This window comes from Oncorhynchus tshawytscha, linkage group LG27, assembly GCF_018296145.1.
Source record: "Oncorhynchus tshawytscha isolate Ot180627B linkage group LG27, Otsh_v2.0, whole genome shotgun sequence".
Classification (NCBI taxonomy): domain Eukaryota; kingdom Metazoa; phylum Chordata; class Actinopteri; order Salmoniformes; family Salmonidae; genus Oncorhynchus; species Oncorhynchus tshawytscha.
This window is the reverse complement of record NC_056455.1, coordinates 14,001,752-14,018,616: the sequence shown is the minus strand read 5'-3', so window position 1 is coordinate 14,018,616 and position 16,865 is coordinate 14,001,752. Positions and strand designations below refer to the sequence as shown.

The 16,865-nt window shown below is 41.6% G+C and overlaps 2 protein-coding genes across 4 annotated transcripts; both read right to left on the bottom strand.

Annotated features, from left to right (window-relative positions):
* Positions 1-1,583: 1,583 nt before the first annotated feature.
* On the bottom strand, positions 1,584-6,753 carry LOC112226159 (cold shock domain-containing protein C2). Of its 2 annotated transcripts, XM_042307199.1 has the most exons (4): positions 6,620-6,753; positions 3,890-4,191; positions 3,548-3,670; positions 1,584-3,318 (listed from the first exon to the last, which is right to left on the bottom strand). In XM_042307199.1, exons 2-4 carry the CDS (start codon positions 4,069-4,071, stop codon positions 3,144-3,146), a joined length of 480 nt encoding a protein of 159 aa, XP_042163133.1. In that variant the 5' UTR covers positions 4,072-4,191; positions 6,620-6,753; the 3' UTR covers positions 1,584-3,143. The 2 variants fall into 2 exon arrangements, with proteins under 2 accessions (XP_042163133.1, XP_024246224.1); XM_024390456.2 differs by lacking the exon at positions 6,620-6,753 and having other exon boundaries at positions 3,890-4,651.
* A 746-nt stretch (positions 6,754-7,499) lies between these two features.
* On the bottom strand, positions 7,500-16,674 carry LOC112226156 (DNA-directed RNA polymerase III subunit RPC8). 2 transcript variants are annotated; one of them, XM_024390452.2, is made up of 7 exons: positions 16,454-16,672; positions 16,061-16,175; positions 15,772-15,868; positions 9,506-9,592; positions 9,049-9,112; positions 8,613-8,826; positions 7,500-7,994 (listed from the first exon to the last, which is right to left on the bottom strand). In XM_024390452.2, the coding sequence occupies exons 2-7, from the start codon at positions 16,169-16,171 to the stop codon at positions 7,944-7,946; spliced, it is 624 nt and encodes a 207-aa protein (XP_024246220.1). In that variant the 5' UTR covers positions 16,172-16,175; positions 16,454-16,672; the 3' UTR covers positions 7,500-7,943. The 2 variants fall into 2 exon arrangements, with proteins under 2 accessions (XP_024246220.1, XP_024246221.1); XM_024390453.2 differs by lacking the exon at positions 9,506-9,592 and having other exon boundaries at positions 16,454-16,674.
* Between the last annotated feature and the right edge of the window lie 191 nt (positions 16,675-16,865).

The following is a 16,865-nucleotide window of genomic DNA, read 5'->3' as shown; positions in this document are numbered from 1 at the left end:
CAGAGAATCCCAGTGGAAAGAGGGGAACCGGCCAGGCAGAGACAGCAAGGTATTCACGCCCTTTGTTTAGGCAAACCTGAATTAGTTCAGAAGTCAAATGTGGCTAAACAAATCACATCATAATTTATATGGACTCACTCTGTACTCTGTGTGAAATAATAGGGATTGACATTATATTTTTTTATGACCACCTCTTCCTCTGTCCTCCCAGGGCTTTTTCGATAGCTTCAAAAATAACGGGCAGTGATTGGTAGATGGGTAACAATAACATATCAGACATTGAATATATCTTTAAGCACGGTCAAGTTAATAATTAAGTTGTGGATGAAGCATTAAACCACCCAGACACATCAAAGATGCAGTCATTCTTCTGAACTGAGCTGCAGGACAGGAAGGAAACTGCTTAGGGACGTCACCATGAGGCCATTGGGGATTTTAAAACAGCTACAGATTTCAATGGCTTAGATGGGAGAAAACTGAGGATGGATCAACAACATTGTAGTGACTCCACAATAATGACCTAAATGACAGAGTGATAAAAATAATAAAAATACACAGAATAAAAATATTCCAAAACATGCAACAAGGTACTAATGTAATACTGCAAAAAAACACGGCAAAGACTGGGGAGTTTTTCAGGATGAAAACAATCGGGATGGAGCTAAGCACAGGCAAAATCCTATAGGAAAACCTGCTTCAGTCTGCTTTACCCCAGACACCGGGAGAGGAATTCACCTTTCAGCAGGACAATAACCTACAACACGAAGCTGAATATACACTGGAGTAGCTTACCAAGGAGACAGTGAATGTTCCTGAGTGGCCAAGTTACAATTTTGACTTAAATCTGCTTGAAAATCTATGGCAAGACTTGAAAATTGCTATCTAGCCATGATCTCCAACACCTTGACAGAGCTTGAATAATGGGGAAATATTGCATAATACAGGTGTGCGAAGATCTTATGAGACTTACCCAAGATGACTCAAAGCTGTAATCGCTGTCAAATGTGTTTCTAACATGTATTGACTCAGGGGGGTGAATACTTATTTAATCAAGGTATATAAAAACAAATGTTAGAATTTTTTCTTCCACTTTGACAGAGTATTTGGTGTAGATTGTTGACAAAAAAAATGACAAATCAATTTTAATTCCACTTTGTAACACAATAAAATGTGAAGAAATCCAAGGAGGGTGTAGACTTTCTACACAAAAGGGTTATTCGGCTGTCCCCATAGCAGAACCTGTTTCGGTTCCAGGTAGAACCCTTTTTTATTCCTGGTAGAACTCTTTTGGGTTCCATGTAAAACCCTTTGTGGATAGAGTTCAATCTGAAACCAAAGAGGTTTCTTCAAAGGGTTCTCCTATGGGGACAGCCGAAAAACCCTAATTAGAATCTAGATAGCATCTTTTTTTTCTAAGAGTGTTTAGACACTGTAGGGAGAAGTCTTACCTCATCTATGCAATTACATATAAATGATTCCTGATACTTCAGTCTGCACCGCTATAAGAAATGGATCTCACAGATGGCTCATACACACTTTACATTACCTACCCAGTATAGTCATAGGTACACGTTCTTTAGTTGTATCTTATCAAATCAAATTTTATTAAAAGGTTAATGACATCTGCGACAAATACAATAATCTGGATGTCTTGACCCTTCTGCCAAAGGCCATTAGACCTTCCTGAATGACAAAGATCCAGTGGACTCACTTGTACAGTTTGATCGACATACACTAATTGTGAAATCATCATGTGATTGTTGTGTACTGTATTCATTTGAACTATGTTCATTGTAATAAATTATTTTATATCATTGTGCCAAGTATGACTTGTTATATTTTTGTACAACAGATGGAAAGTATAACTAACGCATAGGCATGTGATTCTAATGTCACATACTATGTGTACACCCTTATCTCCAAAGACAAATACTAAAGAAAGATAACAGCCACCATAATTGTGAATCATAAAATGTTTTTAGTGCTCTTTCAAGGCTCACATAGAAATGAGGGTAAACTATTGCCACAGTGGCTTGTCTAACAGAAAATGCTCTGAACTGTGACCAATGAAAAACCTAGTATTTTAACTAAAACTAAAATATGAAATAAAACAACCCAAAACAGTAAGAATGAAGTACAGAAAATACATAGAAATAGCCTAAATATGGAGAAATGCTAAACATAATGGGTAGACATGAAACAAATACAAATAACGGCTCAGTAACAATTAAATGATCATTTCAGAACTTAAACAAATACATTCAAATGTATTTCAATTCCATTGACAGTGTGTTACAGTGTGTCTCAGACAATAGAAAAGGTTCAAATAGTTTCAAAAACATTGCAGTAATTTTCTCATACCATCATGGTGAGTTACAATTTGCAAACAGGACTACATATTGCCACATGATAAAGCCTAATAGGAGTTGTAGTCGGTTCGGCAGAAAAGTTCAAGTTTTTAAATGCATTCGTTTGACTACAATACCCAAAACTTAAATCCAGTAACCTCAAAACCAGCGGATACAAAAAAATCTAAACAAAATGATCAAATAAATATATATAAATAAAAGGCAAAAATACAAAGATGGTTGTGTACCTCGAGAACATATTAAGTGGCTTTGCCATTCACAGTCAAATATAAATCATTCTTCAAAGCTTTTTATTTTGTCTTACGCCCATCTCTCCCTCCCTTCTCGATTGCTCTCTCAACCAGACGTTTCCGATTCTGTACCTCTAAACCTTCATCAGTTATTTTCTCTCCAACCTCATTTTCATATCACACCAATAGTAATGCTTCTCCTCAACATGGTGTCGGATTTCTCATTCTATTTCCTCCACCACTCCGCTCAGTCCCTTCACCCACTTCCAGTACATTCAGGTTGAACATATTCTCCTCCCTTGCTTTTATAACTTATCAATCCAGTCTGTACCTAACCACATCCTAGTTCACGGATGGCCAACTTGTGTCCTGAGGAGCCAGTCAGTGTATCTAGGGTTTTGTTCCAACCCAGCTCTAGTACACCTGATTTAGACAGACTCACCAGCACCAGTTGGCCGTCCCTGCCTGCCCTAGCCAGACCCCTCAACTTCCCACCCTAGCCCTCCCTGTAGCCAAGTGTAGATAAACAGGCCAGCGCTGAAGCCTAGCTCTCGTCTAGCTGGCTGATGATCTGGCCAGACCAGGTCTCATGCTTCGTCCCTGGGTTCAGATGAACTATCTTCACCTCCACGGCCTGGATCTTCAGGTTTTTTGGTGGGATCCGGGAGACTTTGTATGTGACCTCATCTCCTTCTACTGGGACATACTCGCCCTCGATACTGAAATAGATTGAATTAATGATTTAGATGTTCATTTACTGCACAATATGAATATGCAGTCAGTTCCTGCTCTGAACCTTGACACATTCTATATGACACTGAACACTGATGTTACATTGCTGCTCTGAGATAGAAAGCTGTGAACAGAATATTAAAAAACAGGGCATTCTGTTCATTTTAGCAATTTGCCAAGCTAAAGAAGGCTGCTGTAGTGATGAAGGCCACTCACTCAGAGATGTGAACAAAGATGTCATCACCGCCATTGGTGGGGCGGATGAAGCCATGACCTTGTGACCTGCAGAAGCTCTTGCACACGCCCTTAAACGCTGGCCCTGAGGTGGCCCGCACCGTGCTGATGAGAGACAGGGGAGAGAGCATCATGTCCACTCTCAACAAAACATTACATCAACACACCATATCCCTTCTGCTACTGCTTGTGGAAATAAATTATTCTCTAAGAAGTTAAGGAATGTATATATAAACGTCATATAAGTGAACGATAATAAACATACACTATCAAACCAATTCTAATACAGAAACACATTCATGAGCAGCATATCTAGTTGCTTACGCTGAATAGGTGCGGTTGCGTTTGGTGGGCAGTGGGCTGGGCAGTGACCGGGGCTGGGGGGGCGCTCCCCTTTCCCACACACGGCTGCCCTCCCTCAAGAAGGGGAAGGAGAGAGAAAGGGGTGCAGCCCGGGGGGAGCGCAGAGGGGCCTCTGAGGGGGACGTCAGGCTGGGGTCTGTCATGGCTGAGGCACGGGCCAGGTCGCTCTTCTTACCACTCTTCTGGTTCTTCACCACCTGGCCTGATGCCGACACTCCAGTTATATGTTTGTCTGCTCACCGTCTCTGCTTTAATATATCTTGCTATTGAGTACACAGGTCAGTTTGTTTCAGCAAGTTTCTTAATGAAGAAAGAAAGAGAAGAAAACAAACAAAAGTAAAAAGCGAAAGTTGAACCAGAAGAACAACTGAAACAAAGACAGATTTCATGAAGTTTATCCCTACTGCAGAGAACATTATGCATCATTCATAACAGCTTCATATTAAGAGGGATGTTTGGATTTACATTACTGGACACTTATGGAGCCATTTAGTCGGACACCCTGGTTAAGAGTATCAGCCTAGTGGCAATGTTTTACCAAAAATGACACTGGCCGCCTTTCAATTCATTACAGACCATTTTTACTTTCAAATGCCATACATTTCAACTGCCAACCATTCCTAAGTCTGCCCCAAAACAGTATTTTTTTATTTTTTATTTATTTTTTATTTCACCTTTATTTAACCAGGTAGGCTAGTTGAGAACAAGTTCTCATTTGCAACTGCGACCTGGCCAAGATAAAGCATAGCAGTGTGAACAGACAACACAGAGTTACACATGGAGTAAACAATTAACAAGTCAATAACACAGTAGAAAAAAAGAAAGAAAGGGGAGTATATACATTGTGTGCAAAAGGCATGAGGAGGTAGGCGAATAATTACAATTTTGCAGATTAATAACACTGGAGTGATAAATGATCAGATGGTCATGTACAGGTAGAGATATTGGTGTGCAAAAGAGCAGAAAAGTACATAAATAAAAACAGTATGGGGATGAGGTAGGTAAAAATGGGTGGGCTATTTACCGATAGACTATGTACAGCTGCAGCGATCGGTTAACTGCTCAGACAGCAGATGTTTGAAGTTGGTGAGGGAGATAAAAGTCTCCAACTTCAGCGATTTTTGCAATTCGTTCCAGTCAAAGGCAGCAGAGAACTGGAATGAAAGGCGGCCAAATGAGGTGTTGGCTTTAGGGATGATCAGTGAGATACACCTGCTGGAGCGCGTGCTACGGATGGGTGTTGCCATCGTGACCAGTGAACTGAGATAAGGCGGAGCTTTACCTAGCATGGACTTGTAGATGACCTGGAGCCAGTGGGTCTGGCGACGAATATGTAGCGAGGGCCAGCCGACTAGAGCATACAAGTCGCAGTGGTAGGTGGTATAAGGTGCTTTAGTGACAAAACGGATGGCACTGTGTTAAACTGCATCCAGTTTGCTGAGTAGAGTGTTGGAAGCAATTTTGTAGATGACATCGCCGAAGTCGAGGATCGGTAGGATAGTCAGTTTTACTTGGGTAAGTTTGGCGGCGTGAGTGAAGGAGGCTTTGTTGCGGAATAGAAAGCCGATTCTTGATTTGATTTTCGATTGGAGATGTTTGATATGAGTCTGGAAGGAGAGTTTACAGTCTAGCCAGACACCTAGGTACTTATAGATGTCCACATATTCAAGTAACAGGCTCCACTTAGATATATGACTGATGTTTACATTGTGTATCAAGTCCTTCAAGCTCAAGAGGAGCACAGCTTTAGGAATAGCTGCAACAAAAGCAGTTAAATAAAGGTTCAATTAAACATTTTTAAATAAAGCAGCCATTGTGTGCCAAGATATGGTGGTGCATATTGATGGCATGTGCACGCAATAAGATAGGACACAGCACACACTCCAAGGCCAAGATGGCTTTGCATGGTTTAAGATTGTTACATTCTTTCGCTCTGCCTGCATCATCAAGGTTACAGTCAAACAGACAGCTCTGACAGCTCGAATGTTGAGAACGCCGTCCACAGAGCTGCTGGCAAAAGGCTAGCCGTGTGTTTCTGACGTCAGCATGCAATACGGGAAAGCATTGGATAATGACTACAAACCAAAACATTAGGGCTGCTACATTGTAACACCAAAATTGTCAAATTAGAAAAGTAGATGATCCTTTCACGCGAATGCAAATTGACTGTTTAAAGAACGATATGAATCCGTTTTTATAAAGTAAAAATGTAAAAAGAGAGCAACAGTGAAGTCTATCTCTGGATACTTTCTCTGGGCTACATCCGAATTAAATATCTGAAATAGTCAATTGACTCGGCTCAACGTGTCTAAATATCACAAGAAAAATCCCTCTACGTGAGACATTGATAACATTGTATGATTCGTCATGTTGCGGAGGCGTGCATTTCGGGCTAAGTGAATGACCAGTTTGCATTGCCAAATTATTCTGTAACAAACACGCATATCATCCGACTTTTTCTCATTTCCAGGATATTCGAAAAGTCCGAGCGCGCAAACAGAGACGCTGTAGGGATGAGAGGATGAGTAGCCTCGTCAAAGGTATTCTATAGCCAACAGTTGTCATTATCATATATTTCCTTTAGTCTATACTTTGGTCAAAAAGGCTGTCACACGTTAATGAATAGGCGATACAGATTTTCTACAATCCAAACAATAGCTGGCATACCCGTACTTGAATATTTGTACTTACTGCATTGCTAGAATCCGTTTGTCGGTAGAGGACGGGTGTGTGCCTTGTCAGTTACTATTATATAACATTCATTAAATAAATAACAGTAAATACGCGTAGTCGCGCGGAATACACTGATCTGCGGTGTGTTGTTGAGGCTGCGCAGCTGCCGCTGGCTGAGATTACACCGTAGTCGGGAGAATGGGCGTGATGTTTGTGATGTGTGTTTGCTGACAAATTTGTTGGCATAACAAGACTGCTATGATCATACGCGTCAAAGCAGTTATTACATTAAACAAGTATGTGTTCGTATTGTAAACCATACTGATGTATTCCTTCATGTAATGGTGTAAGTAAAAATAACCAAAATAAAGATCAGAATATGATACATTCATTTGGCCTGGAAGAATATGGCTTCTATGCTTTATCAAAAACTGCTTCAGAGGACCAACTTCACACCCACTAAAATACACAAATTACAGTGAGGTGTAGTGCTTGTGGGTTCATGACAACCCCTCCCAAGGACAGTTATTTGATGATATTTTTGGGATACATGTCCTGTACACAATTATAAACTGGGTGGTTCGAGCCCTGAATGCTGATTGGCTGACAGAAGTGGTATATCAGCCATATACCACAGATATGACAAAACGTTTATTTTTACTGCTCTAATTACATTGGTAACCAGTTTATAATAGCAATTAAAAAAAACTCAGGGATCAGCCCTTAGCCGTGGTATATTGGCCATATACCATCATCTCCTTGGGCATTATAACCCAACTCAAAATCATGCAAACAAAAATGATCACTGATGAAACACTATACTGGTCAAAAAGACAACACACAATTGTATATTTAGGCACACTCACTCCATTATTTGTTCAACTGAACACTCACAGACTTACATGGTGACACTAAATAGGCCAATTGGGGCCCTTTAATCAGTCTTTCTTACGGTCATGTGCACAGAGTGTAAATGCTGGTGCGTTAACAGTTATGGTGGTAGTATTTACAATATACAGGGGGAAGTGGATCTACAGCTTTGCAAGTGAGACAGTTCTCCATGTCCCCGGCCTGTGTGCTCTATTAGAAATCCTTGCTACTGGTCCCTTGTCCTTGGGTCTGCCATTCCTATTATGGGAATCCTGGCTCCTCTACTTGAGCCCGCAGTTCTGTGTCTATTAACCTTGTGGACACTTCACAGGAGGCATGTTTCTCCAGTGTTAAAGTCACAACCTGGGAGGAGTGACTGAGAAGAGTCCAAAAAGAAGGTATGTCCAGCAGCTGGGATGAATACTTGACATCTGTCTCCCTGTTTTCTCTACTGTAATGGCCTCTCCTTTCGCTAGCTGTTCCACCAGGACAGGAGGCCCAAGCCTGGCTCGCTAATGGTACCCTGATACACAAGAAAGGCAGGGAGGGAAGGGGTGGAATTAATTATTACTGACTTATAGTATTGAAAAATACCTTAAAAATAGTCATTTGTAATAAGGATGTATGATGTAAAACCAAAAGTACACCTATGTGAAGGACGTCACTATGCTGCTAACAGTTTTGCCTTCTCGAACGACTGGTCCTTTGCTTCGCAAGCACAAGTGACCACCCTGCTTGACAAAGTACTAACCAGTTGCACTACCCAAAAGGTACCAATTCGGCAGTACCATCACCATAGAGTTAGATAGACAACTCCAGTGCCCCAAAGCTTGTTTTAGCATGGGCAGGGCCATTGAGGACTTTCAAAATGTTTAAGTAGTCAACTGGGTGGGACTTCCTATGGGTTAAGGAAAGATCACATAATGCCATCCATGTCATCAGGAGAATTCACCCAATGAATTATACTCCTGATCAAACATTCCATACTTGCTCACTGGACATTTTGAGTGAGCTTACCGGTACCATTTAACTCAGTCACATATACTGTATATGGATACTGAAATTATTAAATTCACAACAATAGTAATTCAATCTTTTGTGGTGTGAAATAAGTATTTTCTATCAGTGAGCGCCTTCTTACTAGCAGTGTGTAAGGGGGCTCTTTCTTTTGGCCACCCTCTGCCCCTGGAGCTGCAGAGGTGTCGGTTGCTGCGGCAGAAGGGCCTGTGGGCGACGTGTCCAGGAAGACTTCATCTGTGACCCGGAAGCGGATGTCCTCACCTTGGTCCATGTAGAGGTCATGGGCCCCTTCGTCCGTCTCATACTCCCACACCCACACCTGCTCTGCTTCATCGCTGAGGCAGCAGTCAAGGAGCGCTTGCTAGATTGCTTTATTTTCAGTAGCTTTTACAGGTAAACTAAAATGTCTATCAGATAATTAAACTACTCATGTTGATAGCTAACATTTACACGATTGTATTCCAGAGCCATCTACTGAAACTCAGCTTTAAGCAAACAAATTGTCAAATGCACACATTGGTAAGAAATACACAAACACACATCACTGGGCAGGATACAATTTTGCAGGCTGCTGTAGGGACTCTGGGGGAATGACGATGTCATCAAAGAATCCTAGGCTGACTATGAAACAAAATATGGCAGTGTGAACAAATCTATACAGACAGACTGCCACATCAATGTTATACTTCATACTGAGACATTCTCCCTGTTGATCCACTTTATACATTGGGAGAGAGACAGGGTCGGTAGGAAAACCACTGCAGTGTGTACAGACTCCTCTGGGGCTGTGACGGCAGAGTATAAAAAGCATCTGACCCAAATTAGTGTATCAGCAAATCACAGCATGTTCAAGTGTTCTTATTTTCAGACAATGAGGCCTATTAGTCCAGAATAGACATAGGTATATTCGTTATGGACAATGCTGTTGCACTGAGTCATATAGGCTATTAGGACTTAACATTCAGGTGGGTCGGGGAGAAAACTGGAAGGTGGGGAAAGATGAGTTTCTCTCACCATGTACTCCTTCTTGACTGCAGTATTTGATCTTTCCAACAAGAATCTCATCCAAAAAAGGGTGGAACACAACATACCTGAAGTGGACTAACAAACAGAATAGGGAAAAGATAAGGTCACATCAAAATGGACAGTCACTCCTAAGAGAAAATCCCTGCCCAGAAACAACTCCTAGGCAGTGACCTCCAGGCACTTGTGTAGATCTGATAGTAATATGGTGCAATACGGTGAAAGTTCCACCTAACCTATCAGAAGGTAAGGTGGAGCTACTTCTATAACATACGGAATGCCTTTTGGGTCTCTGCATTTCAAAAAAGATACGTGTCAATTAAGCTATTAATTTGACGTGTCATATAAAATTCTATGATAGAATGTTGTGTGAACTAAATTTGCATGCGCAAGCCAAGCACCACCACTACAGTCTGTAGCACGGTCAAAGCTGGGGGAAAAGAAGTCTGCAAACAATCACACACATCGGCCACAATGTGTTTACAATACCGTGTTGGTAATAAGCCATTATTTGTTCGACTGAACTGGAAAACATCAGTGTGAACATTTGAAATAAGATCAGGATCAAACGAACAGGATCAAAAATGTTAGTTAGGTAGTCCAACATTCTCCCAGACTGCAACCATTCCAGAGGCAGGGGAGAAAGGATGGTGAACCTGCTGCTTCTGACACCTAGCTAGTAACCGAAAGGTTGCTAGATCGAGTCCCCGAGCTGACAGGGTAAAAAATCTGTTGTTCTGCCCCTGAACAAGGCAATTAACACACTGTTCCTAGGCCGTCAATGTAAATAAGAATTTGTTCTTATTAACTGACTTGCCTAGTTAAATAAAAGGTGAAATATATATTTTTATAGTCACTGGTCCAATGAACGTGTTTATTTTCAAACGCTCCGCATGGAATTATTACTTTTCTCTTAACCTGTATTTTTTCTACCTTAGATAACACAAAAGTAATAATTCCATGTAGAGCGTTCGAAAATAAACAAGTTCATTGGACCAGTGCCGTTTTTATTTTATTTGTATTATTTTGCTATGTTTTGATCACGATTATTGCATGAATATTGATTTGCATGTAACAAGTGACTACATTTGTGGGCTCAATCCTAAAACAATGTATTCACTTGTTACCTGCAAATCAATATTCATATGAAATATGGAGGCCTATCAGCAACATTCAGCAGGTTTCCATCCAACCATTTCATGCAGATGAATTACACATTAAAAAATATACTCACAGCAGGCCTGATGGAAACAGCACATTTGAGGGCAAAATGTCAACAACACAAAATACACTAGACAAGGGTGGACAATTTTCTTGCCTGTGAAAGATTATGCAATAATCATGGTCGAAACGCCACAGGTATTGATATAATAACCATCATGTCGAGGTTAACTTGGAGTCACGCAATGATATGTTACGTTGCAGCCTACTACCACCATGCCATGGAAAAGCATGAAGAGTTTATAGGAAGATTAAATAAACGATGATGTTGGTCAAAACTGTGATTTTCCTGTGTTTTATATATACAGTTGAAATCAGAAGTTTACATACTTTTAATTTTTTTTATTTCACCTTTATTTAACCAGGTAGGCCAGTTGAGAACAAGTTGTCATTTGCAACTGCGACCTGGCCAAGATAAAGCATAGCAGTGTGAGCAGACAACACAGAGTTACACATGGAATAAACAATTAACAAGTCAATAACACAGTAGAAAACAAAGGGGGGAGTCTATATACAATGTGTGCAAAAGGCATGAGGAGGAAGGCGAATAATTACAATTTTGCAGATTAACACTGGAGTGATAAATGATCAGATGGTCATGTACAGGTAGAGATATTGGTGTGCAAAAGAGCAAGTAAATAAATAAAAACAGTATGGGGATGAGGTAGGTGAAAATGGGTGGGCTATTTACCTAGACATCAGCTATTTACCTAGACTATGTACAGCAGCAGCGATCGGTTAGCTGCTCAGATAGCTGATGTTTGAAGTTGGTGAGGGAGATAAAAGTCTCCAACTTCAGCGATTTTTGCAATTCGTTCCAGTCACAGGCAGCAGAGTACTGGAACGAAAGGCGGCCAAATGAGGTGTTGGCTTTAGGGATGATCAGTGAGATACACCTGCTGGAGCGCGTGCTACGGATGGGTGTTGCCATCGTGACCAGTGAACTGAGATAAGGCGGAGCTTTACCTAGCATGGACTTGTAGATGACCTGGAGCCAGTGGGTCTGGCGACGAATATGTAACGAGGGCCAGCCGACTAGAGCATACAGGTCGCAGTGGTGGGTGGTATAAGGTGCTTTAGTGACAAAACGGATGGCACTGTGTTAAACTGCATCCAGTTTGCTGAGTAGAGTGTTGGAAGCAATTTTGTAGATGACATCGCCGAAGTCGAGGATCGGAAGGATAGTCAGTTTTACTAGGGTAAGCTTGGCGGCGTGAGTGAAGGAGGCTTTGTTGCGGAATAGAAAGCCGACTCTTGATTTGATTTTCGATTGGAGATGTTTGATATGAGTCTGGAAGGAGAGTTTACAGTCTAGCCAGACACCTAGGTACTTATAGATGTCCACTTATTCAAGGTCGGAACCATCCAGGGTGGTGATGCTAGTCTGGCATGCGGGTGCAGGCAGCGATCGGTTGAAAAGCATGCATTTGGTTTTACTAGCGTTTAAGAGCAGTTGGAGGCCACGGAAGGAGTGTTGTATGGCATTGAAGCTTGTTTGGAGGTTAGATAGCACAGTGTCCAATGACGGGCCGAAAGTATATAGAATGGTGTCGTCTGCGTAGAGGTGGATCAGGGAATCGCCCGCAGCAAGAGCAACATCATTGATATATACAGAGAAAAGAGTCGGCCCGAGAATTGAACCCTGTGGCACCCCCATAGAGACTGCCAGAGGACCGGACAGCATGCCCTCCGATTTGACACACTGAACTCTGTCTGCAAAGTAATTGGTGAACCAGGCAAGGCAGTCATCCGAAAAACCGAGGCTACTGAGTCTGCCGATAAGAATATGGTGATTGACAGAGTCGAAAGCCTTGGCAAGGTCAATGAAGACGGCTGCACAGTACTGTCTTTTATCGATGGCGGTTATGATATCGTTTAGTACCTTGAGTGTTGCTGAGGTGCACCCGTGACCGGCTCGGAAACCAGATTGCACAGCGGAGAAGGTACGGTGGGATTCGAGATGGTCAGTGACCTGTTTGTTGACTTGGCTTTCGAAGACCTTAGATAGGCAGGGCAGGATGGATATAGGTCTGTAACAGTTTGGGTCCAGGGTGTCTCCCCCTTTGAAGAGGGGGATGACTGCGGCAGCTTTCCAATCCTTGGGGATCTCAGACGATATGAAAGAGAGGTTGAACAGGCTGGTAATAGGGGTTGCGACAATGGCGGCGGAAAGTTTCAGAAATAGGGGGTCCAGATTGTCAAGCCCAGCTGATTTGTACGGGTCCAGGTTTTGCAGCTCTTTCAGAACATCTGCTATATGGATTTGGGTAAAGGAGAACCTGGAGAGGCTTGGGCGAGGAGCTGCCGGGGGGGCAGAGCTGTTGGCCGAGGTTGGAGTAGCCAGGCGGAAGGCATGGCCAGCCGTTGAGAAATGCTTATTAAAGTTTTCGATAATCATGGATTTATCGGTGGTGACCGTGTTACCTAGCCTCAGTGCAGTGGGCAGCTGGGAGGAGGTGCTCTTGTTCTCCATGGACTTCACAGTGTCCCAGAACTTTTTGGAGTTGGAGCTACAGGATGCAAACTTCTGCCTGAAGAAGCTGGCCTTAGCTTTCCTGACTGACTGCGTGTATTGGTTCCGGACTTCCCTGAACAGTTGCATATCCCGGGGACTATTCGATGCTATTGCAGTCCGCCACAGGATGTTTTTGTGCTGGTCGAGGGCAGTCAGGTCTGAGGTGAACCAAGGACTGTATCTGTTCTTAGTTCTGCATTTTTTGAACGGAGCATGCTTATCTAAAATGGTAAGGAAGTTACTTTTAAAGAATGACCAGGCATCCTCAACTGACGGGATGAGGTCAATGTCCTTCCAGGATACCCGGGCCAGGTCGATTAGAAAGGCGATTAGATACACTTAGGTTGGAGAATTAAAACTCATTTTTCAACCATTCAACAAATTTCATGTTAACAAACTGTAGTTTTGGCAAGTCGGTTAGGATATCTACATTGTGCATGACACAATTAATATTTCCAACAATTGTTTACAGACAGTTTATTTAACTTATAATTCACTGTATCACAATTCCATTGGGTCAGAAGTTCACATACACTAAGTTGACTGTGCCTTTAAACAGGTTGGAAAATTAGAGAAAATGATGTCATGGCTTTAGAAGCTTCTGATAGGCTAATTGACATCATTTGAGTCAATTGAAGGTGTACCTGTGGATGCATTTCAAGGCCTACCTTCAAACTCAGTGCCTCTTTGCTTGACATCATGGATCATGGGAAAATCTAAAGAAATCAGCCAAGACCTCAGAATTTTTTTGTAGACATCCACAAGTCTGGTTGATCCTTGGGAGCAATTTCCAAACGCTTGAAGGTGCCACGTTCATCTGTACAAACAATAGTATGCAAGCATAAACACCATGGGACCACACAGCCGTCATACTGCTCAGGAAGGAGACGCGTTCTGTCTCCTAGAGATGAATGTACTTTGGTGCAAAAAGTGCAAATCAATCCCAGAACAACAGCAAAGGACCTTGTGAAGATGCTGGAGGAAACAGGCACATAACTATCTGTATCCACAGTAAAACGAGTCCTATATCGACATAACCTGAAAGGCCGCTCAGCAAGGAAGAAGCCACTGCTCCAAAACCGCCATAAAAAAGCCAGACTACGGTTTGTAACTGCACATGGGGACAAAGATCGTACTTTTTGGAGAAATGTCCTCTGGTCTGATGAAACAAAAATAGAACTGTTTGGCCATAATGACCATCGTTATGTTTGGAGGAAAAAGGGAGAGGCTTGCACCCCCGGCAGCATCACGTTGTGGGGATGCTTTGCTGCAGGAGGGACTAGTGCGCTTCATAAAATAAATGGCATCATGAGGAAGGAGAATTATATGGATATATTGAAGCAACATCTCAAGACATCAGTCAGGAAGTGAAAGCTTGGTCGCAAATGGGTCTTCCAAATGGACAATGACCCCAAGCATACTTCCAAAGTTGTGGCAAAATGGCTAAAGGACAACAAAGTCAAGGTATTAGAGTGGCCATCACAAAGCCCTGACCTCAATCCTATTGAAAATTTGTGGGCAGAACAGAAAAAGCATGTGGGAGCAAGGAGGCCTACAAACCTGACTCAGTCACACCAGCTCTGTCAGGAGGAATGGGCCAAAATTCACAAGCTTCCCACTTATTGTGGGAAGCTTGTGGAAGGCTACCCGAAACATTTGACCCAAGTTAAACAATTTAAAGGCAATGCTACCAAATACTAATTGAGTGTATGTAAACTTCTGACCCACTGGGAATGTGATGAAAGAAATAAAAGCTGAAATAAATAATTCCCTCTACTATTATTCTGACATTTCACATTCTTAAAATAAACTGGTGATCCTAACTGACCTAAGACATGGACTTTTTACTCAGATTAAATGTCAGGAATTGTGAAAAACTGAGTTTAAATGTACTTGGCTAAGGTGTATGTAAACTTCCAACTTCAACTGTATTTACAGTTGGAATAACACTATGAAATTGAAAATAATGATAATGCCCTTTCATTGTAAGCGAGGTTTGAAAAGAGCGCCTGAAATTTCAGTCTGTTTTGGTGAGATGGAGTTTTGGCCTGCCTGGTGAAATGATTTAATATTAAGATACAAAATGGCTGTATTGGGCTTTTAAGTACACTGTAAGCTTGCAAATGTCCAATAAATATCAAGGATTGCTAGTGACATGATCGGTGTTTGGCTTTATCAAATAAAAATTCTCACGCTTATCCACAGCTCATCATATAACCTACTCTGTCAACTTTATAAGTGAACTGTTGTCTAGAGAGCATGCGCCAAAACCAGATTGAGCACGTTTGCTATTTATTGTAACAGTTTGTGACAAAACCATCGGTCGAGTTTAAAATGCAATGGAAACATTCAACTTCCATTTTTCTATTCGGTACAATGAAATGTAAGGACAAAAGGGCGTTTTATCTGCAACAAGTCAGTTTTATGGAAACCCACCTTTGGTGGGAAAATGTGCATCATATTTTTATGCTGATTTATAAATAGTCGCGTGAAAATCTGTCGCAAATTGTAATTTCCTTACCTTTGGTGTGGGAAGCTCCATCACCTGGGAATATGTATGAATCCTCCAGTTTTGTGATGTCATACAAACAGATACAGAGGCCAACCTGGTAAACCACCTGTAGAGATGCAGGTAAAGATCAGCCAAACATAAATAAAGCAGATAAGTTAACAAGACTACAATGTCACAATTGTGTTAGGCTAAACAAAGCACACAATAAAAGATTAACTCAGCTGACAATATACAGAACCCCTGTCCACTGATGAATAGGGGAGGAGGTTACAGTATCTTTGGTACTGCATCCTCTCACCTTATTGGCCAATTTCTTGTTGAGTTCTTCGGCTATGGCTTCATTGAACTGCCGCTGGAAATTCCATGGGGAGATTCTGACAGTGTCAACCATCTCCACTGCCACGAACATGATTCTGGTCCGAGGAAAAACAAGAAACAATATACAGTAGCTATGAAATCACAGAAAAATACCTTACAGACAGGGTGGTAATGACAGTAAGTCTGCCATTCGTTAAAGTGCTATAGCACAGGTACATTTACCAGCTAGCTAGCTACCTTATCATATTCAATTCCATTGTTACAGTGTAATGAAACAATGTAGCTAGTAATGTATAACAATTTCATCAAGAAACATGTTCTCTCTAGCTAGCTAACACAGCATCACTGTCCTGAAACTGTTAACGTTACCTACCTTTCCTTTCTATCCTTTAAACTACTCAAAGTATTTAAAATCGGACAATGTATCAACTGCAAGGATCACCATATTATTAGTTTGAATAAATACTGGTATCATGGATAAATTGACACCAAAATCCCCATCTTCGTGTCGCTAGCTTCATAAAAAAAAATTTTTTTACACGTGTTATTGATTTCCTACATTATCGTAACCATTTACGGCAGGTCGCAATCTTAAAGGCACAGAACGCTTTTTTCCAGCAATTTTATTTTAGTATTTCGTTCGTCAAAGTTCTTTGCTTCCTCCTCTGGTCTCCTTTCCTTATCTGGTCTACTGATCTGAGAACTCATACATTTGTTCTCACCTGCCCAGTTCTTCAACATAGTGTAGAAAAGAAAACAGAAAGGAAGCCACTTAATACTGTTGA

Excerpts from the sequence above, each read along its gene's own strand:
- LOC112226159 (XM_042307199.1), bottom strand. The coding sequence starts at position 4,071 with ATGACAGACCCCAGCCTGACGTCCCCCTCAGAGGCCCCTCTGCGCTCC. Across the intron at positions 3,671-3,889 it reads CGCAACCGCACCTATTCAGC|CACGGTGCGGGCCACCTCAG; the intron begins GTAAGCAACTAG and ends GTCTCTCATCAG. Across the intron at positions 3,319-3,547 it reads ATCTTTGTTCACATCTCTGA|TATCGAGGGCGAGTATGTCC; the intron begins GTGAGTGGCCTT and ends AATCTATTTCAG.
- LOC112226156 (XM_024390452.2), bottom strand. The coding sequence starts at position 16,171 with ATGTTCGTGGCAGTGGAGATGGTTGACACTGTCAGAATCTCCCCATGG. Across the intron at positions 9,593-15,771 it reads TGGAGCTTCCCACACCAAAG|TCCACTTCAGGTATGTTGTG; the intron begins GTAAGGAAATTA and ends TCTGTTTGTTAG. Across the intron at positions 9,113-9,505 it reads CAGTCAAGAAGGAGTACATG|TCAGCCTAGGATTCTTTGAT; the intron begins GTGAGAGAAACT and ends TTTGTTTCATAG.